Here is a 21,922-nt window from a genome sequence, read left to right on the forward strand (position 1 = left end):
TCCACTGGCTTGTGATCATCCTACATTCGGCGTCATTGCATGTGTTTTGTGAGTCTGAAGGGGACTTTATAGACTGGTGTTGGACATGTGGGCCAATATCGGACCTAAGGGCTTGGACTGGACTGGGTTGAGATGCTTTCTTAATGTACAATTACCCTTTACATAAACTCTCTTATCTACACACACACACAAAAGCAGGGCAGACCAGTGGAGAGGTCTGAGTGTCCGGCCCCAATCCCAACTACTACACGGACACCTGCCCCTCCCCCCAGAAGAATTTATTTCAAAGGACGGCACTGAATCTGCAGCTCTGGGAGAGGGACATATCTGATGGCAGCACACGGGAGCAGATGAAGGGGGAGGAAGAGAGAGTGGAGCACATCATGGCCCACCAGGCCTAGAGGACAATGTTCCCAGTCAGTTCAGCCTGTCCACAGAGAGGCCCACATGGCCGACCCCATTATGAGACATGACGTCCCTCACTGACCCATAGTCCTACAGGGGACAACACTAGAGACACGGTGTGGGAATTGCGCCTGAGCTGATCCCGCCACACCAAGGCAAACACTAAGAAGGTGCAACAGAACAGCAAGGGAATGGGGCGGCGAGGTCCCCAGGGAATGCCGACGGTGGATTTGGGGGGCAGGGCTTGGTGTCCCAACAGACTGGACTGGAAAACACTCCTAAGGCCAACAAACAATCCTTGAACTAACTACAAGCTTTTCTTTCTTATTGTGTTATTTTTTTGTCGTTGGTTTGTTGTTGTTGTTTGGTATATTGTTACTTGGTTTTGCTCTGCCTTGTTTTTGTGCATGCTATTATCTCCACAGATTTGTCTAAATAAGAAAGGCTGGATGAACAATCTGGAGGAGAAAACAACAGGACCGACAGTTCTGAGGGGACATGGGAGAGGGAGACGTGGGGGCAAAGGTAGTGGTGTTAACAAACCCAGGGACAAGGGAACAACAAGTGATCCAAATTGGTGGTGAGGACGGTGTAGGAGGCCTGGTAGGGCATGATCAAGGGTAATGTAACCAAGAGGAATTCCTGAAACCCAAATGAAGACTGACATGATAGTGGGACAAGAGGAAAGTCAAAGGAAATAGAGGAAAGAGTTAGGAGGCAAAGGGAATTTATAGAGGTCTAAATAAAGCCATGTACATATGTAAATATATTTATACATGAGGAAAGGGAAATAGATCTATGTGCATATATTTATAGGTTTAGTTTTAAGGTAGCAGAAGAATATTTGGCCTCCATTGAAGTACTCCCTCAATGTAAGAATAATTTCTTCTATTAAATTGGCATTCTATGATGCTCACCTTCCCAACACAATCCCTGAAGACAAAGCAGGTGAATAAGCAAATGTGGTGAAGAAAGCTGATTGTGTACAGCTACCAAAGAGATAGCATATGGGGTCTTAAAGGCTTGAAGGTAAACAAGCGGCCATCTAGCTCAGAAGCAACAAAGCCCACATGGAAGAAGCACACCAGCCTGCGTGGTCACGAGGTGTCAAAGGGATCAGTTATCAGGTGTCAAAGAAAAAAAATCATTTCATTGTGTGCTCACCTCCCTGATATGACTGCTGAAGACAATTGATTGCATAAGCAAATATGGCGAAGAAAGCTGATGGTGCCCGGCCATCAAATTATATAGTGTCTGGGGTCTTAAAACCTTGAAGGTTAACAAGCAGCCATCTAGCTCAGAAGCAACAAAGCCCACATGGAAGAAGCACACCAGCCAGTGCAATCACAGGGTGTCTTAAGGTATCAAGCATCATCAGAACAAAAAATCATATCATAGTGAATGAGGGTGTGTGTGGAGTGGAGACCCAAAGCTCATTTGTAGGCCACTGGACATCCCCTTAAAGAAAGGTCTCAGGGAGAAGAGCCAGTCAGGGTGTGATGTAGCAACTATGAAACATACAACTTTCCTCTAGTTCTTAAATGCTTCCTCCTGCCCCACTATCATGATCCCAATTGTACCTTACAAATTTGGCTAGACCAGAGGATGTACACTGGTACAGATAGGAACTGGAAACACAGGGAATCCAGGACAGATGATCCTTTCAGGACCAGTAGTGTGAGCAGCAATACTGGGAGGGTGGAGGGAGGGTGGGTTTGAAAGGGGGAACCAATTACAAGGATCTACATATAATCTCCTCCCTTGGGGTTGGACAATAGAAAAGTGAGTGAAGGGAGACTTCAGACAGGGAAAGGTATGACAAAATAATCATTTATAAATTATCACGGGTTCATGAGGGAGTAGGGCAGTGGGGAAGGAGGGGAAAAATGAGGAGCTGATGCCAGGGTCTTAGGTGGAGAGCAAATGTTTTGAGAATGATGAGGGTAATGAATGTACAAACGTGCTTTACACAATTGATGTATGGATTGTGGTGAGCATTGTATGAGCCCCTATTATAACGATACCCCCCCCCCCGCAGGACAGAATTGTGGTAGTTACATAATCTGGTGTCAATTTGAGGATTCAGAGTGAAGGGGTGGAGTCTAACCTGTCAATCAGGTCATGCCCAATGAAGTCTCTGTGTGGGTGTGGCCTTCTCCTGAGGATTTTGGGAACTCCTGTATTCCTCCCTGGAGGCTGGAGACACTCTTTCTCTCTGCTCGTTCCCTGGGAGACAATGTAGCTGACAAGTCACAAGGAGACAGGTGGATGACAGTCAGAGACATGGAGCTGAAGGAACCACGTGGAGGCCCCTGCCAGCGCTGAGATGCAACTACTGCCACTGGATCCACAAGACTTCCCATCCACAGGCCTGTGCTCATCCTGCATTCGGCATCCTTGCATGTGTTTCATGAGTCTGAAGAGGACTTTATAGATTGGTATCAGATGGATGGGCTGATATGGGATTTATGGACTTGATCTGGACTGAGGTGGGATGATTTCTCAATATTCAATTGTTCTTGTACATAAAGCTATTTAAAAATCATTTTATTGGGTGCTCATAAAACTCTTATCACAATCCATTCATCCAACCATTGTATCAAGCACATTTGTACACTTGTTGCCATCATCATTCTCAAAACATTTTCTTTCTACTTGAGCCCTTGGTATCAGCTCATTTTCCCCTCCCTCCCGCCCCCTTCCCTCATGAACCCTTGATAATATATAAATTATTATTATTATTGTCCTGTATCACACTGTCCGACATCTCCCTTAACCCACTTTTCTGTTGTCTGTCCCCAGGGAGGGGGTTATATGTAGATCCCTGTGATCGGTTTCCCCCTTCTACCCTACCTTTCTTCCACCCTCCTGGTATCGCCACTCTCACCACTAGTTTTGAGGGGTTCATCTGTTTGGGATTTCCTATGTTTCCAGGCCCTATCTGTTCCAGTGTACATCCTCTGGTCTAGCTGGATTTGTAAGGCAGAATTGGGATCATGGTATTGGAGGGAGGGTGGGGGAAACATGAAAGAACTAGAGGAAAGTTGTATGTTTCATTGGTGCTATACTGTGCCCTGACTGGCTCCTCTCTTCCTTGTGATCGTTCTGTAAGGGGATGTCCAAATGTCCAATTGTCTCTAGAGGGGCTATAGGTCTCTACTCTGCACTCCCCCTCACTCACATTTATATGACTTTTTGTTTTGGATCTTTGATGCCTGATACCTGATTCTATCAACACTTCATGATCACACAGGCTGATGTGCTACTTCCATGTGGGCTTTGTTGCTTCTGAGCTTGTTTATCTTCAAGTCTTAAAGACCCCAGACTTAGCCAGGCACCATCAGCTTTCTTCACCACATTCGCTTATGCACCCGCTTTGTCTTCAGCAATCGTGTTGGAAAGGTGGGCATCATGGAATGCCAGTTTAATAGAACAAAGTGTTCTTGCATTGAGGGCGTTTTTGAGTGGAGGCCCAATGTCCATCTGTGACCTTAATACTAACCTATAAATATATGCACATAGAGCTATTTCCTCATCATACATAAATATATTTACATATGTGCATGCCTGTATTTAGTGCCATATAAATGCCCTTTGCCTCTTAGTTCTTTCCTCTATTTCCCTTTACTTTCCTTTTGTTCCACTATCATGCTCAGCCTTCATTTCAGTAATTTCTCTCGATTACACTGCCCTTGATCAAGCTCAATCAAGCCCCTTACACCCTCCTTGCCACTGATTTTGGACCACTTGTTGTTCCCTTGTCCCGGGGTTTGTTAACACACTTCATTTCCCCTTCTCCCATGGCTCCCGGAACTGTCGGTCCTGTTGTTCTCTCCTCCAGATTGTGTATCCAGCCTATCTTATCTTGATAGACCTGTAGAGGTAATAACATGTACAAAAACTAGACAGAGCAAAACAAAGTAACAAAAGAAAATAACAATAACAAAACCAATGACCAAAAAAAGAGAAAAGCCTATAAAGAGTTCAAGGTTTGTTTGTTGACTTTTAGGAGTGTTTTCCAGTCGATTCTGATGGTGTGCCATGCCCTGGCCCAAGGTCTAATTTTGGTATTCCCTCAGGACTTCCTTGCTTTGCTATCCTTGCTGCTCTGTTGCATGCCCTGAGTGCTTTGCCTCGGTGTAATGGGGTCAGATCGGGTGCAATTTCAATATTGTCTCCAGTGTTGTCCCCTATAGAGCAATGGGTCAGTGAGGGATGTCGTGTCTCATAGTGGAGCCGACCATATGGCCCTCTCTGTGCATCGGCTGCTTTGAGCAGGGATATCGTCCTCAAGGCTTGTTGGACCAGGATGTGCTCCACTCTCTCTCTCCCCCTTCACTTGCTCTTGTGTACTCTGATCAGACATGTTCCTCTCCCTGAGCTGTAGCTTCGGTGTTGTCCTCTGAAGTAAGTTCTTCAGTGGGGAGGGACAGCTGTCTGCCTAGTTGGGCCCTCAGACCTGTGGAGATCGAGATATGATAGGCTGGATACTGGTTCCCTGCTTCATACCAGTATGTTACATTCACAAGTTGGAGCACCAAGTTGAAGTCTAGTCCCTCTTTCCCTGTGGAGATACAACTAATACCCTTCCCTTGGGTGGGTTAGTCCCTTGTTCTCCTGCTACCTATTTCTCCCTCCCCCCCCCTTTCCCCATCCTTTTTATTTGGCTACTATATGTATCCCTAGATTTGGTCCGACCCCTGCCATACTACCTGAACCTCACCCCAGGAAGGTTTGTATACAGTATCTTTTTCCCCTATGCCCCTTTTGCTTTTTTTTTGGTTTTTAAGCTTACCTCAGCAGACTCATGCTGTACTTGTCCTTCTGTGCCTGGCTAACTTAATTTAGCATAATTTCCTCTAGTTCTTCCCATGAGGCAATATGCTTTATGCATTCATCACTGCTTTTTAGCAGTGCATAGTACTCCATTGTATGCATGTACCACAGTTTTTAATCCATTCATCTGTTGATGAAAATTTAGGTTGTTTCTAATCCCTGCAATTGTGAACTATGCTGCCGTGAACATTGGAGCACAGATGTCTGACCGTGTTTGTTTCTTGCCTCTTCTGGTTATATGCCCAGTAGGGGGATTGCTGGGTCATAAGGTAGTTCCATTTCCATCTGTTTTACTGCCAAATTAATTTCCATAGTGGCTTTACATACCTACAGGTCCACCAGCAGTGGATGAGAATTCCTATCTCACCAGTCCTCCCAACACTTGTTGCTTTCTGATATTTTGAACTGGGATATCTTTGAGGGTGTTAGGTAGCATCTCATTATTGTTGGCCATTCAGATTTCTGCCCCTGTGAAACTGCTGTTCAGGTCCTTTGCCCACCTCCTCAGTGTGCAATTAGATTTTTTCTTTTTGGAAGCTAGCAGAGTATTGTAGATTCTAGTAATAAGACCTTTGTCTGATGTGTCATTACTAAAGATGTTTTCCCAGTCTGTGGACTCTCTTATTACTCTCTTGGTGAAATTAAATGGATAATCACAAAGTATTATGAAAGTTTGTATTCTAATTAATTCAACAACATGGAAACGTGGACAAGTGCTTGAAAAAACAATCCCTTCCTAGATTATCCAAGATACAGGTCAAGAACCACAACAGACCCGTAGCAAAAGAAGAAATAGACATGGTTATCAAGAAACTACCAACAAAAAAGCTCCTGGATCAGATGGCTTCCCAGGAGAATTCTACCAAGGATTCAGGGAAGAGTTGACATCAATCCTCCACAAATTATCTCAGAGCATAGAAAATGATGGCAAACTCCCAAACTCATTCTACAAGCCAGTATAACTTTAATACCCAAACTGGGCAAGGACCGCACAGGAATAGAGACCTACAGGAATAGAGACCAATATCTCTAATGAACACAGATGCAGAAATCCTTAACAAAATATTGGCCAATAGAAAACAAAAGTATATAAAACATATCGCTCATCATGGTCAGGTGGGATTCATTTCAGGGATGCAGGGATGGCTTCACATCCAAAAGTCCATCAAAATTGTTCACCACATTGATAAGAAAAAGAATAAGAATCACATGATAATATAGTTAGAGACAGAAAAAAAAAGCATTTGACAACACCCAACACCCTAAGTAAGACACTCAAGAAGATAGGAATTGAAGGGGAATTCCTCAAATTAATACAAGCTATTTACAAAAAGCCAATAGCCAACATCATAATCAATGAAGAAAAGACAGAAACAATCCCACTGAAAAAGGGGACCAGACAAGAATGCCTCTTGTCTGCACTTCTTTGCACTATTGTACTGGAAGTCCTAGTTAACCACACAAGGCAGTGAAAGGACATTAAAAGGATCTGCCTGGGAGAGGACGAAGTGAAACTATTGCTATTTTCAGATGACATGACTCATTGAAAACCCCAAAAGCTCCACAACAGGAGTACTGGCAGTGATAAAAGAATATGGAAGTGTGGCAGGATAAAAGATCAACAAACAGAAATCTACTGGTTTGCCATACACATTGGACAAGACCACGGAAGACCAGATCAAGAAGGCAGTACCCTTCACGATAGCCAAAAACAAACTGAAATAGCTAGCAATAGATCTAACCAAAAAAACCAAAAGGCTTATACAAGGTAAACTACAGAATCCTATTACGAGAAACAAAAGGGACCGCCACAAATGGAACAATATCCCATGTGGATCGAAAGACTCAATATAGTAGAGATGTCAATCTTACCCAAGGCATTATGTAAGTTTAATGTTATCCTGATTCCAATACCAACAACCCTCTTAAAAGAATTGGGAAAAACTGACCACCAGTTTCATATTTGTCAGACTGGAGCAGGAGCGGGAGCTGACTGGGCAGGGGAGTGGAAAGATACTCAGAGCTGGTGGATACACTTCAAGGACGCTGCGAGAGACCAGGTGTCCCTCCTCCCCTTCAGTGGCCTTCAAGCCCAGATGCAAGGAGCTAGCCATTGCAGATAACATTGAATGTTGTTAATCAGCTCCGGATCTGCAGACAAGAAAGTTGCAGTGGACAATTTCCCAGCTATTCCCTTCCCTCAGATCTGAGTTATAAAACTCTTCACCTCTCACTCAGACAGTGAGACTTCGAGAGCCCCCAACTGTGGGCCCGTGAACCTCGTCCGGGAGCTCAGGATGCTCCTGTCTCTTTCTCTGCTCTTCCCTCCCTCCCGGGCAGCGCAATTTCTCTGGTCCTGATTTAGGGACCCATGAATCTCACCTGGGAACTCTGAAATAAACCTTTGAAACGGTTTCCTTCCTTCCTTCCTTCCTTCCTTCCTTCCTTCCTTCCTTCCTTCCTTCCTTCTTTCCTTTCTTTCTATCTTTAACCAAATCAACTTCACAAAATGGAGAGGGAAGAAGCCCAGAATTAGCAGCGAACTCCTCAAGAAGGATCAAGTCAGAGGGCTCACCTTACCTGACTTTAATACCTACTATACAGCCACAGTGGTCCAGCATGGTACTGAAATAATGACTGATATTCAGACTAATGGAAAAGAACAGAAAACCCAGAAATAAAAACATCAGCATACAGACAACTGATCTTTGACAAGGACCCAAAGAATATCAAGTGGGAGACGAATGCCCTCTTTAACAAGTGGTGCTAGATGGTGCGATTGTGGGGTGTCATTGAGACCAAGCAATGGGCATCAGAAGATTCACAACAAACAAACAAAAAGGCATTGGTGAGCATGGAGAGGGGTTTGAGTGGAGACCCATCTAGGAAAATGGAATATCCCCCCACAGAGGGGTCACAGGGAGGGGATGAACAAATCAGGGTGCAGTAGAGCACTAATGGGTCATGCAATATACCTCTGATCCCTTGAGACCTCCTCACCAACCCCCCACCCCCGCCCCCATCAGCTATCACGACCCCAGTGCTGCTTCCCGACCTAGACTAGACGGGAGCATGTACATAGGTATAGGCAAGAGACAAAACTCACAACACACGGAACCCAGGAACAGGAATGGGAATAGAGATACCAAAAGAGTAGGGGGAAGTGGGGGAGAGGTCGGAAGAGAAGGGAGCATGAATAGCAATGAATGGCACATAACCACAGCCCCCCTATTCAGAGGGAAGAACAACAGAAAGCAGAGGGGAAGGGAGACAGCGGTCAGTGTGGTATTTGAAAACCATTAACAATCTACAATCTATCAAGGGGCCAAGATGGCTGGAGGGTGGGGGAGGAAGGAGGGGAAAAAGAGGAGCTGGTAGCAAGGGTTCAATGGAAAGTAAATGTCTAGAAAAGAATGATGGAATATATGTACTAATATGTTGGCTACAATTGATGTATGGATTGCAACAAAATGTGTAAGAGCCCCCAATAAAATGATTAAAAACAAACAAAGTGGTGCTGGAAACAATGGATATTCACTTGTAGAAAAATGAAAGAAGACCCTTACTCCATGCACAAGAACAAACTCAAGGTGGATCCCAGACCTAGAAGTAAAACCCCAAACTATCAGGACCATCAAGGAATTGGGACAAACCTAAGAACTTTGGCACAGGATTACATAGGGAATACATCGACTAACTGTAATAGGGAAGAGTCCCCACGCAGCTGAAGCTGGAATCGACAAATGGGATACACTAAGGACAAAACACCTTTGTGCATCCAAAGACCTTACCAAGAGAATAACAAGAGAACCCACAGACTGGAAGAGGATTTTTAGCAATGTAACAACAGACAAAGGGCTTATTACTGAAACTTATACTCCCCTCCCAGCCTGCATAAAGAAGCAAACAGTTAACCCCTGAGGAAGTGGGCAAAGACCTGAACAGAAGTTTCACTAGGGAGGAGACCCGAATGGCCAATAAACATATGAGAAAATGCTCCCAATCATTAATCAACAGAGAAATGCAAATTCAAACAACTATAAGATACCATCTTACACCCCTGAGGATAGCCCAAATCAGAAAATCAGAGAGCAGCAAATGTTGGGGGGGGGGGGATGTGGCAGATAGGAACTCTCCTCCACTGCTGGTAGTTGTGTAGATAGGTACAGCCTCTGTGGAAAGCGATCTGGCAATATTTAAAGCAAATGACAATTGAGCTACTGTATGTCCCAGCTATCCTTCTACTGGGCATCTACCCAGAAGAGGTAAGAAATAGACCTCGACCAGTCATCTGCATTCTAATGTTTATTGCGGTGCAATTTATAATTGCAAAGAATTGGAAACAACCTAAATTTCCATTGATAGATGAGTGGATTAGATAACTCTGGCACATACACATAATGGAGTACTTCCCATCACTAAAAAACACTGATGTTCACATGAAGCACATCATCTCATGGGAAGAGTTGAAGAAAACTATGCAACGTGAAGTAAGCCAATCACAAGTGCAACATGAGTCCACTGAGGTAAGTATAATCAACACAGTAAGCATAGAAGAAAAGCCACTCATCTCACACTATGGGTATAGGCAGTCGGGCAGGGGACAGGCCAAACCTAAGGATGTACAAATCATTCCAACACAAAGAAGGGGAAAGGTGGGGGTAGGGGGAGGGAGAAAGGTGGGTGGAGAAAAGCTGTAAGAGCCCCCAATAGGCAGGAGGAAAGTCAAGGGAAATAGAGGAAAGAGCTAGGAGGCAAAGGGCATTTATAGAATTCTAGACAAAGACATGTACATGTAAATATATATATGAGGATGGGGAAATAGATCTATGTGCCTATATTTATAGGTTTAGTATTAAGGTGGTGGAAGGACCTTGGGCCTCTACTCAAGCACTCCCTCAATGCATGAATACCTTCTTCTATTAAATTGGCATTCTATGATGCTCATCCTCCCGACACAACTGCTGAAGCCAAAGCGGATGAACAAGCAAATGTGGTGAAGAAAGCTGATGGTGCCCGGCTATCAAAAGGGATAGCATCTGGGGTCTTAAAGTCTTGAAGATAAACAAGCGGCCATCTAACTCAGAAGCAACAAAGCCCACATGGAAGAACACACCAGCCTGTGTGATCATGTGGTTCCGAAGGGATCAGTTATCAGGCATCAAAGAACAAAAAAATCATATCATTGGGTGTACACCTCCATGATACAATCGCTGAGGACAAATGGGTACATAAGCAAATGTGGCGAAGAAAGCTGATGGTGCCCGGCTATCAAAAGAGATAATGTCTGGGGTCTTAAAGGCTTGAAGGTGAACAAGCGGCCATCTAGCTCAGAAGCAACAAAGCCCACATGGAAGAAGCACACCAGCCTGTGCGATCACGTGGTGTCGAAGGGATCAGGTATAAGGCATCATCAGAAAAAAAAATCTTACCATAGTGAATGAAGGGGGAAGAACAGAGTGGAGGCCCAAAGCCCATTTGTCGGCCACTGGAGATCCCCTCACAGAGGGGTCTAGAGGAGGAGATAAGTCAGTCAGGGTGCGACGTAGCTCCGATGAAGAATACAGCTTTTCTCCAGTTCCTAAATGCTTCCTTTTCCCCCACTACCATGATCCGAATTCTACCTTGTAAGTCTGGATATATCAGAGGTTGTACACTGGTGCAGATAGGAGGTGGAGGCACAGGGAATCCAGGATGGATGATACCTTCAGGACCAGGGGTGTGAGGGGTGATACTGGGAGGGTAGAGGGTGAGTGGGTTGGAAAGAAGGAACCGATTATAAGGATGTACATGTGACCTCCTTCCTGGGGGACAGGCAACAGAAAAGGGGGTGAAGGGAGATGCTGGATAAGGCAAGATATGACAAAATAATAATCTATAAATTATCAAGGGCTCATGATGGAGGGGGGAGTGGGGAGGGAGGGGAAAAAAGAGGACTTGATGCAAAGGGCTTAAGTGGAGAGCAAATGCTTTGAAAATGATTAGGGAAAATAATGTACAGATGTGCTTTATACAATTGATGTATGTATATGTATGGATTGTGATAAGAGTTGTATGAGTCCCTAATAAAAAGTTTTTTTTTTCAAAAAGAATTTTTAGTTCACTGTAAAAAAAAAAAAAGAACCCCCAATAAAGTGATCTTTTTTAAAAAAAGACTTTGCATAGAAAACACTATGACAAGATACCAAAAGAGATTTGCAAGTTTTGTTCAGGGTTGTCCCCACTCCCCTGCACCCCTGGTTTCCCACCAAGAGAAGTTTAATTGCCTTCTCTGAGATATACACGTCTCCCTTCCCAGGCCTGATTGGAATTCCCAGTAAGGTTCGCTGAGCATTCTTGTGGGAGTGTCTGTTGATTTGGGGTGACCTTAGCCCAGAGTTGGATGGCAGCAACTGAATGCCCTTGCCCTCCCCACAGCTTGAGAAACTGACCCCAGCCGAGGTGAAGTTTTCCAGAAGAGTCCAGTGGCTTAGGGTAGACCTCTTGCTGGCCTCTAAATAGTGAGGGTTGGCTCTTAATTACTAACAATGAAAGAGCTCCACAGATGTGGGCCTCTGCTTCAAAAAGGGCACGTGGGGGACTTTGAGTCCTAGAGCAGGAAGAACCAGGGTGTCCCTTCCAGGTCACAGCTTCCCCAACTCCTTCCCTCAATCATCTACTTCCTCTGCAGCCCTACCACCGTCTGCCCCACCCTGCATGCCTGCGCCCCCTGCTCGGTCCCCATACCTGCATAGCTCTGTTCAGGCCAAGGAGGAAGAGAAGTGGGCACAGTAGGTCCTGGCTCTTGGTTGCTGCAGTAGCAAGTTGATTTTGCAATAACCGTGGGTCATTATGCAACTCGCTGGTCATCAAGGGGCCTCAGATTCCTGGACTTCTGAGATCTCCAGCTACTGCTGAGACCCTCACTCACAGGATCACAGCGCAGGCCGATAAGCTCATGAGCTGAGGGTACCGTGCAAGCTCTAAGATGCTCGGTGGCATCGTGATCCATGGCAGTGGCAGCTTTCCAGAACCCAGGTGGAGGTGAGAGGGAGGGAGCCAACAAGGAAGAAAATTGCTTTACTTCTTGAAGGGAGCTCTCAGGAAGTAGGGCTGGGTGGCTCAGGTTACAGACCATAAATAGACAATCTGCCAAGAAAAGTCTCATTCACTTAGAACTCTTGGAACCCCGGAGGAAGCAACTTGTGAGTATCTCTGTTCTGATTGTTCGTTTTCTTTTCCCCACATCCTGGGATAGTCCCTTGCCCCAGTTTGGCCATTTAGCTAACTGGCACGGGAGAGGGAGGAGTGTAACTGTCCTGGGGTGGGAGCTGGGGGCGTAGTGGATACGAAGGGGCTATCCCGCGTCTCCTTTGGCTACATTGCCTCAGTGGGGAGTTTGCTTTCCCGTTTGGCAGAGAGGTGAGTGGGAGGTGAAAGCACGCGGACCCCAGAAGCCGCCATGTGGAGATCTCATGCAGATACCAGTCTCAACCTCCCCTGCGGTTCCTTCTCTACCCCTGCTTCCTTCAGAAGGAAGGAAGAGGACCAGATAGTCAAAGACATGGGTTCTAAGTCCATCCTAGGACCAACAGCCTGTTTGACAGGAACAAATTTGCTTCTCTCTCAGCCTCAAATGGTTACCTTTAAAATACACTTTCAGAACTAGATTTCTGGCCCAAATTCTAGATAAATGAAAATCTTTTTGCATAAAATCTTTTAAAACAAATGTGTTTTCAAAAGAAAAAAAAATTTCCCTGAAAGCTTAGTGTAAATTGAACAGCGCTGGGGTTGGAGGGGCCTGTGGCTGTCCTTGCTTCCTCGGCGGCTCCAAGGAGGGCACCTCTGTGGAATTCCGGGTAAACAACCACTCCATGAACTCTTCTCACCCCTTCCCGCTAACATGGGCTGCAGTGCTTCAGAATGCCCTACTCGAGCTGCCAGACAGGATGCCTGCTGCCTTTCGTTCTCTAGATGTGAGGCAGCAGGAGGCCAGGGGACACTGCCCCTACCGTGACCAGGACTAGGCCCTGGCCTTGGCGTTGGTGCCTGAGCCTCTGACTGAACACCGAGCAGCAGCTGATACCAGTCCGCTGAGGTTGCTGAGGAATTCACCAGGTTTCTAGGGTCTTTCAGGACACCCAAGTTGCTTGCAAAGTCAAACACTGAAGGAGGCTGGTACAAATTAGGGGTCGTTAGAGTGCGGAATCACACGCAGCTGGGGGTGGGAGTGGGGCAGTAGAATATCCCTGGCCACTCAGGGCTTCCTTCATTTCCGCCCAACCTGCTTGGTAACCCCCTTTTCTTGGCACCTCTCCCTCTCCCAAGGTCCCTGGGACCTTTTTCCCAGTCTCTCCGACCCCCCTGTGTTTCTTTCACTTTTCTAACTTTTGAGTTTCGCTCCGGGAGTCAAAAGGTGCCCAACATAAGAAATGGCCGAGGTTCTGGCCCCAACCCTCACTTCACTTACAGATAGGTTCCGAGACCCTCTCAGCTGGTACCTGGAAGCCCCATAGAGCGGTCATCCTTCCCCCAACTTGCCTTCCACCAGACTGCTTTGCGCCCACCCCCCTTCCCCTAGAACATCCACTTTGTAGCTCTGAAACCTTCTTCTGGGTTCCCCTGGGGAATTTACTTGTGGAGACAGCAGTGAGCCCAGGAGTGGGCGCATCTCCCAGCCTGTGAGAGGGACGGACATCACGAACCACTGGGCCCCTGGCTCCTTGTCAGGCCAGCACTGCGCTTACCTTCTACTCTATGCACAGCAGTTTGTAAGAAGAAACAGGTTTGTCGTTTCAGAGCGAGACCAGCCACCTCCATGGAACATACAGGGAGAAAGAGGTCCTGGGAGGGAATGGGCCCTACACAGAGGCGCAAGAGAGTCCTTTGTTTTGTGATAGACCATCTCAGTGAAGTATGTCCCATCTTAGCTACTGTCTGATGGCCCTACTGGAAAGAATGTACAAGAAGGGGTGGCATAGGACATTTGAGACTAGGTAGAGACTGCTGGGGACCATGTCAAAGCTCCAGTCGGGTGACATGTTCAATATCTTCTTGTTCATCTCCACAGGCCATGCTGCTCCTGCCTATCTCTACGCTGGTCCTGCTTACACAGCTCTCGGAATTCCTGGGAGCAGAAGTGAGGACCTATTCCCAGAAAGTAGTAGCCAATGCCTGCACCCTGGTTGTGTGTAGTCCCACGGAGAATGGCTTGCCTGGTCGAGACGGACGGGATGGAAGAGAGGGGCCCCGGGGCGAGAAGGGGGATCCAGGTGAGCTGGGACTCTGGGCATTTGGGGGAAGGGATGGACATTGGAATTGCAACCAACTAAAGAACCCTGGATATTCTGCTGGGGCAAAATTGCAGATGGACTTCCTCCTTTCCAGGGTGTGTGCTTCATGCAAACACTGAGTCCACATAAAACACTTCTGGACTAGCTGTCCAATGATTGCTGCCCAGAGCCTCAAGTGCCTTCCTCTACCATCCAGCTGCCCTGTTTCTTTTTCCTAGAATCCTCCAAATTCCTCCCAGCCCAAGAATGGGCAGAGTAGGAAGCTGGGGCCCCTGAAACAAATGATCTCCAGCATTCAGCAAGTGTTTATATTCTGAACAACCATGCCAGATGTTCATGAATTTGAATACCATCCCTTCCACACGATGAGGCCCCCTGCTCAGGCCTGATTGGGTAGGATTTCCCTAATACAGCAAGGAAGGAGGGGAAGGGGGCTCACAGTTCTTTAGTCAGCCCTGTGCTTTGGCTCTCACTTTAGTAACTTCTCCATCCTCCGACTTCATCCAAGTGATGACCATAGCAGAAAGCTGAACACAGTGTCTTAAAAAAGACGGCCTGTGTGTGTGCGTGGATGCACATGTGGACGTGCACACATGTGTGCTGAGGCCGAGCTATGGCTGGCATACAAGGATCTAGCGCCATTCAGTGCAGGAGTTTCCTCATTGGTTACCTTTGTCTCATGACGTAAGATTCTACCACAAATATGCTGTAGACCGCGACTTGGTACTTATCTTTTCAGCTCTCTCATAAAGTGGGGGCGAGGCTCTTTACTCCCATAAAATTCAACAGGCTCAGAGACCCCCACGTTCAGTTCTGCTCTGTGTTATAGCGTCACTGTGTGTTGGAATGGACTCAGTGGTAGTGAATTTTTGATAAGCACAACGTAGGCGCTCCGTGTGTGGTTTCTTAGCTGAAGACACACACACACAACACACACACACACACACAGTGAAACAATGAGCACATGGGCAGACGACTGAAAGAACAAGTTAGCACCTTTATCACATGCCATTTCTGATATCGATGTTGGTTCTGGGAAGGGGAGAGCAAGGCGAATGGGGGCAGGGGAAGGAGCGCAGCATTGCACACACAGGGAGGCAGGTCTTGGCTTGAAGCCAGGTCAGTGTGTTCTCTCACCTGTAAGGAACACTCACACCCAATCATGCATCTCCACAGAACCGGCGTGTCTGGCAGTGGAAGGGAATTGTCTAAAACCCTGCAGTCTCTGAACGAGTGCAGGCGGCCTGACTTCTTGAGATAGCTGGCGCCTTCTGCCTTTATATTTACCGATATCTTTTCTCCCCCTGCTGCTATAGGCTTGCCAGGAGCTATAGGGAGAACTGGGATGCCTGGACCAGCTGGCTTAATTGGGCCCAAAGGGGACAATGGCTCCATTGGAGAACCTGGACCAAAGGGAGACGCTGGACCATCTGGTGAGCAGCTGGGTAGGGGATCAAGATGGCTCTAGGCGGTGCACCTGCTGGGCAGGAGACGGCATACTTGTTCTTCCAGAGACCAGCCCAGAAAAAACGAAGACCGCCGGAGCATTCGCTGATTTCCGGGCAGACTAGGTCTGCTGTCGGGTCGGACTCTAGGATGAAGCTGTCTGTCTGACCTCTGTCTTATTACACACTCCTGCTTCCAGGAGAAGTCAGCCACTGAGCTCACTGCTCCTCTTCTCCAGGCCCTCCAGGCCCTCCAGGCGCACCTGGTCCAAGTGGAAGAGAGGGGCCTTCCGGGAGGCAGGGGAACACAGGACCCGAAGGCAAAACAGGTCCCAAAGGAGAGGCTGGACCCAAAGGTAGGTGATGAGCCTGAGGTAGAAGGGATGACAGTTGGTGGAAACCCTGCCGGGCCCTACAGCATGCTCCGAATGCCAAGCACATAGACTGTCAACATGGGGAAGGGCTTGCTGTGAGCTCCTGCCAGCTCATGGTCTCCACGGAGCTCGAATGACGATATTCTCTGGTTGTGCTTCACAGAAGATCTTGGGCAACAAGGACATCGATCTCCCGGTTTTCTCTCAGCCTGGACTGTGGGTTCAAAGCTCTGCTGTTAAGGAAATGATACATGCTGAACACACTCTCAGCAATGTCCATCCCTATTTTTTCCCTTCCTCAGGAGAAGTGGGTGCCCCGGGTGTGCAGGGCTTGGCAGGGACTAGAGGTCCCACGGGCTCTAAAGGAGAGAGAGGCGCCGCTGGTGAGCGTGGAGCCCCTGGCAGTCCAGGGGCAGCAGGTAAGAGAAGGAAGAAGCTGGAGCTGGGGTCCTGTTTCTATGTACTCACACAGAGCGATCACGGCCCCCCCGCCATCCCCCCAACCACCGCCACTAAAGCACTAACGTAAAAAAGTTGGAACCAACATGGTTGGAGAGGTGGGAGAATCAAGACCCAAAGCAGGTGCGCGGTTGGGCACTGGGAGGGTGCAGTTCTGAGCAGGGCAGGGAGTTCAGCCAGTGCAGGGAGGTGGATTACCGAGTGATGGAAACCTGTGCTCAGGGGGTGACTAGTGGGTCCCGGGGACAGGCTGTATAAGGGGGGTCGATGGCTGAGCAATGGTATTGCTGTACAGGGAGGGTACATGTTTGGGGTCTGGGTACAGGGAAGATGTGTGACTGGGCAGTCAGGACATTTGGTGTACCTAAAGGGTGTAAACGGCGAAATGGATACATAGTGCTTCTCCTCCATTCCAGGGCCTGCTGGGATGGCGGGACCACAGGGACCTCCAGGTGCCAGAGGCCTCCCAGGACTGAAGGGGGACAGAGGTGTCCCTGGAGAGAGAGGTGCCAAAGGAGACAGTGGACTTCCAGGTAAGGCAACTGTCCCTGGCTCTGGGATCCCCCCGGGGCACAGGTGGACGGGCACACACTTGCCAGTGCAGGCAGCCTCCCCTCCCAGCTGTCTGTCCCGTGGGCTCCAGGGAGTGGGTGGGCTGCAGCACAAAGCTGACAGACTGGAAGGGAGGAGAAGGAGGCCCTGGTTTTAGCTTTTAGTACCTGTTGGAAGGCAAACTCGGGCAGTTTCTCCATCTGACTATTAGGCAAACTATAACTTTCTTTCCAACTCACAGGACTGCTTTGAGCAGTCACTAACCCAGTACATGGGAGTATGCGAGGGATATGTAGTCATATTAAACAAAAATCACTTCAACAACAACAAAAACCCATGGCCATCAAGTCAATCTCAATCCTGACTTAGGGCAACCCTATAGTTTGAACCACAGGGGTTCCTGTGGTTAGTCACTCACTGTTTCACCCGGCACACCATTCGGGGTCCTTTGCTCAACAAAAGGGGCATGAAATCACACCATTGTCTACAGACTTTGGGGTCAACAAGTCCTCTGATTTGGTGTCGAGAAAGGGCAGGGTCAGGAGTCCGGGTGGTGTAGTTGGGTTACGAGGTGGGCTGTTAACTGCTAAGTTGGTGGTTTGAGCCTGTCCATCACTCTGTGGGAGAACGATGAGGCTCCCTGTTTCCATGACAAGGAACAGGCTCAGAAACCCCGGGGGGCAATTCTACTCTGTCCTATAGAATCACGCCTAGTTGACATCAACCCAGTCAATGGCTGGGGGCTAGAAGGTTCAGGAACCTGCTCAGGGTCAACCCAAAAGTCCCTTCACACAGGAAATCCCGGGACCTAGGAGACTTGCCAGGGTCAGCCCCAGCTCCCCCAACTAATATATGCCTGCAAGTAGGCCCCCCTCTCCAAAACCCAGGCTTCGAGCCACTCCCAGCTTCCCTGGAAGGTCCATGTGCTCACTGGAGCCCTTCCTCTGTTGCAGATGTCACTGCTTTGCGGCAGCAGGTGGCTGCCTTGCAGGGACAGATGCAGGCCCTTCAGGCTGACTTCTTGCAGTACAAGAAAGGTGAGTTCCTGCACCTGGGCCTGGCTCAGCCTAGGCCCCAGACAGGCTTAAGTCTTGGTTTGGGCCTGGGCTGGGGCTAGATCTTCAGCTAGGCAGCGGTGCCACTAAAGGTGTGGACCACCCCGCCCCCGCCACTGTTGGAGAAGATGACATGAACAATGACCCCAAGGTCTGTGGCTGCTGTGACTGAGGTAGGTGAGCTGATGCCCCAGGGGGCAGGGCCGCCAAACAGTGGCATCCCTAGGGTTGGTGTTACTGTGATCACTTGTCATCCCTCCCCTCCCCGCCTCGGTTGAAGGTCTGACAACTGGGCCTTAGTGCTTGCCATTGGGGACTGGTATGAGGCAATAGGAGAGAATAGGAGTTGTGGGAGAGTCCTGGGGGAATGGCCAGGAGTGGGGAGCCACAGCATGAGGGGCTGGGATAGGCGGAGGTCTGGGGCCAAGGTCCTCTGCTCATAGTTGGGGGAGGTTCACCAGTTGGCTCCACCCACAGGAGGTCTGGGGGCGGCACCATGACTCACAGCACTGGGTGACACCAAGCTTAGGGCACGACTGGCCAGGCCTGAGGCTGAGCCTGGGTCTGGGTGTGGGTCTAGAATGGGAGGCAGGGCTACCACGTGCTTCAGGAGCTGGAGGTAGGTCCAAAGAACAAATCGGAAGGTGCTACAGGTTCTCAGAGCCTGCTGCTGGCACCACGTCAGTCTCCATGTGCCCCGCGAGCTGGATTGGTGTCGAGTTCGGTTTGGTTTGGTCCAGCCGATCTTCTCTGCTACCCATGCTATAGCAGTCCCTATGGGAGAGAGGCCTCCAGCACCAAGACAAGGGGAGGCCTTTCTTCCCTCTGGGGGAACAGGTGTGGGAGAGCACAGAGGTGCTGCTGCCCAAACCCAAGCAGCCCAGAATCCAGGTTGTAGGTTGGCTCCTAAATACCCACCCTCATGGAGAAGAACGTGCAGTGTCCACGGCCACCTTCCCTGCTTCCACGAATGCATTCACACAGACATGTACATGCAACACACCCACACGGATGCACACACATGTATACACTTAAGCACAGTCACTGCACACCCAAGTGCACATGTGAGCACGCACACATGCAGGTGTGTACACCCTTCCAGGTAGGCTTCTGCATGCCATGTGCCTTCCAATAGATGCACGGGCACATTCCTGTCTTCCCCTGCACACTAACCAGACACAGCTCACAAACCAAGGAGTAACGCATCCTCTGCCTCTGACCTTGTCCTGGGCTGTTCTGAGCGCCATCCTGAGCCCCTGGGCTGCCTACTGAAGCTGCTTGGAGGCAAAGGAAGTCGGTGGGCGTGAGCCTGGACCATGGCCAGCCTCAGGAGGTCAGGGTGGCCTTTGCGGAAGATTTCCATGCAAGCTCTCAGAAGCCACAGGATTAAGAGGGGTGTTTGTTTCCATGTGCGTGCGTGTATGTGTATGTGTGTGTGTGCAAGAGCAAGCTCTGGACATGTCGCCCCGGCCACTGTGCAGTAAGACCCCACGTTAGAGATGAGGAATGTGAAGTTTGAAAAGCGGAGGAAGCCATTTCCCCTTGCCCACATTGATGGCCTGCCAGGATGGCACTGAAGTTCCGGCCTCCTGATGCTCAGCCGGGGCTCTCTTCATCTCTGCCTCCACCCCTTCCTTGATATGCACACACACACACACACACACACTTCAGATGTCCTTGTGTTCTCACTCAGCACTTCTGGGTGATGTCATCTGGCTATGGTGTCATCCACATCCAGACCATTCTAGAATTCGGAGCTCCAACTCTCCCCTCTCCTCTCCCCTCCACCCCACCACAAGGCACATAGTGTCTCTGATCTGCAGTGGCGAAAGCCCGCTGGTTGCATGTGTGTTCTGTATACTCAGAGACTGGCCTGCGCTACACGGGGCCGTTTATCTGGGCTTACCTAGTCTTTGCACGTTTACGTAGTAATTGAAATACTGACTCAGGCCTGCAACCTGGAGTAAACGTGAGAGCGTGCCAAGCTTTGAGATGCGAATGACCTAACCCCACGGTTGATGGCTGTGTGACGTTGAGCATCTTACTTAGCCTCTCTGAGTTCAGGGTTTTCCTCTGACCGGGTGGGAGCCACATGGCCAGCTTGTGGGGCTCATCCATGGACCTGGGAGACTCTGAATCAGTGCGACAATCTAGGGTCCTGGCACAGGCTCACCCTGCTCCTTCTTCTCCTAGTGGAGCTCTTCCCCAGTGGCCGGAGCGTTGGCAAGAAGATCTTCAAGACCGGTGGCTTTGAGAAGTCCTTTGCGGAGGTGCAGAAGGTGTGTAGAGAGGCCGGGGGGCAGGTGGCCGCCCCACGCTCTTCGGCGGAGAATGAGGCTGTGCAGCAGCTGCTCCTGGTGCACAACAAGGCCGCCTTCCTGGGCATGACAGACAGCAAGACCGAGGGCAGGTTCACTTACCTGACCGGGGAGCCCCTGGGCTACACTAACTGGGCCCCAGGGGAGCCCAACAACAACGGTGGAGCCGAGAACTGTGTGGAGATCTTTGCCAACGGCAAGTGGAACGACAAGAACTGTGGCGAGCAGCGCCTGGTGGTCTGCGAGTTCTTAGCTACCTAGGGGTAGGGTAGGGCAGTGCCTGGCGCAGGAGCCTGGCCGAAATTAGGGCCCAGCTGTGTGTGCTGCCTCCATCCCAATAAATGTGTGACGGCCTCCCTGCCAGGGCTTTCCCACAGAGCCACGCAGCAACCCCAGAAAGCAGGGCGACTGGCAGCAGTGCTTCGCTCAGATTCGGCGGCTCAAATGATTAACTACTCAGCTACTAAGTAAATCATGGGTGATTCCAACCTACTCGCGGGTGTCTCAGAAGCAAGGCCTGGCAGTCTGCTTCCAAAAGGTCGCAGCCATGAAAGTCCCATGCAGCAGTTCTACTCTGCCACATATATGCCATCTCGACAGCATCTAACAACAACACAAATCTGAACCGTCTCTAGGATGACCACTGGTTTTGCTCCCTCCACTCACCCGCCCCGACACACACACACACACACACACACACACACACACACACACACACACACACACACACACACATACACACACACACATTGTCTCTCTCTCTGGAGACCAGTCAAGAGGGAGAGGGGTCAGCCAGCGTTCCCATTCACAAGGGATGAGATCAGGCCTACAAGAAGTTCTCTGGCCCCCAATCCAACGCGTCTTCCTCCGGCCCCACTTCCCCTGAACTATTAGCTACACTTGACTGATCACTTCCTTCTTCTTCAAGGCCACCTCTTGCCTTCTCGGATTCTACTCCTGCCTACTTACACTCTTATCTTGATGCCCGCCCTGATCAGCCCCCCTCGCTGGCTCCTGGTCTCTCCTTCAGCGTATCCTGGAGAGCACTGGAGACCCAGCTCGCTCTCCACCTCGCTCCTCATGCTCCCAGGGTGAGCGCATCCTGTTTGGGGCTTCCCCTGGCAGGTGACTTCCCCAAGTATACCTTTGTGCAGGCCTCCTCCCTGACTCAGCTCCACTAGCTAGTGCCCGCTGGAGCCCCAGGGC

At 49.2% G+C, this 21,922-nt stretch overlaps 1 protein-coding gene across 1 annotated transcript; it reads left to right on the forward strand.

The window, feature by feature from the left end:
* Positions 1 to 14,293: 14,293 nt before the first annotated feature.
* SFTPD (surfactant protein D) lies at positions 14,294 to 20,977 on the forward strand. Its single transcript, XM_075559574.1, has 7 exons — positions 14,294 to 14,492; positions 15,830 to 15,946; positions 16,198 to 16,314; positions 16,635 to 16,751; positions 17,208 to 17,324; positions 18,297 to 18,380; positions 20,592 to 20,977. Exons 1-7 carry the CDS (start codon positions 14,294 to 14,296, stop codon positions 20,975 to 20,977), a joined length of 1,137 nt encoding a protein of 378 aa, XP_075415689.1.
* Positions 20,978 to 21,922: the final 945 nt, after the last annotated feature.

The sequence above is a fragment of the Tenrec ecaudatus genome, chromosome 10 (assembly GCF_050624435.1).
Source record: "Tenrec ecaudatus isolate mTenEca1 chromosome 10, mTenEca1.hap1, whole genome shotgun sequence".
In the NCBI taxonomy this organism is placed as follows: Eukaryota; Metazoa; Chordata; class Mammalia; order Afrosoricida; family Tenrecidae; genus Tenrec; species Tenrec ecaudatus.

Bases quoted from the DNA above. Each gene is read 5' to 3' on its own strand.
- SFTPD (XM_075559574.1), top strand. From the start codon at position 14,294: ATGCTGCTCCTGCCTATCTCTACGCTGGTCCTGCTTACACAGCTCTCG. The intron at 14,493-15,829 runs GTGAGCTGGGAC...CTGCTGCTATAG, and splicing joins GGGCGAGAAGGGGGATCCAG to GCTTGCCAGGAGCTATAGGG. The intron at 18,381-20,591 runs GTGAGTTCCTGC...TTCTTCTCCTAG, and splicing joins CTTCTTGCAGTACAAGAAAG to TGGAGCTCTTCCCCAGTGGC.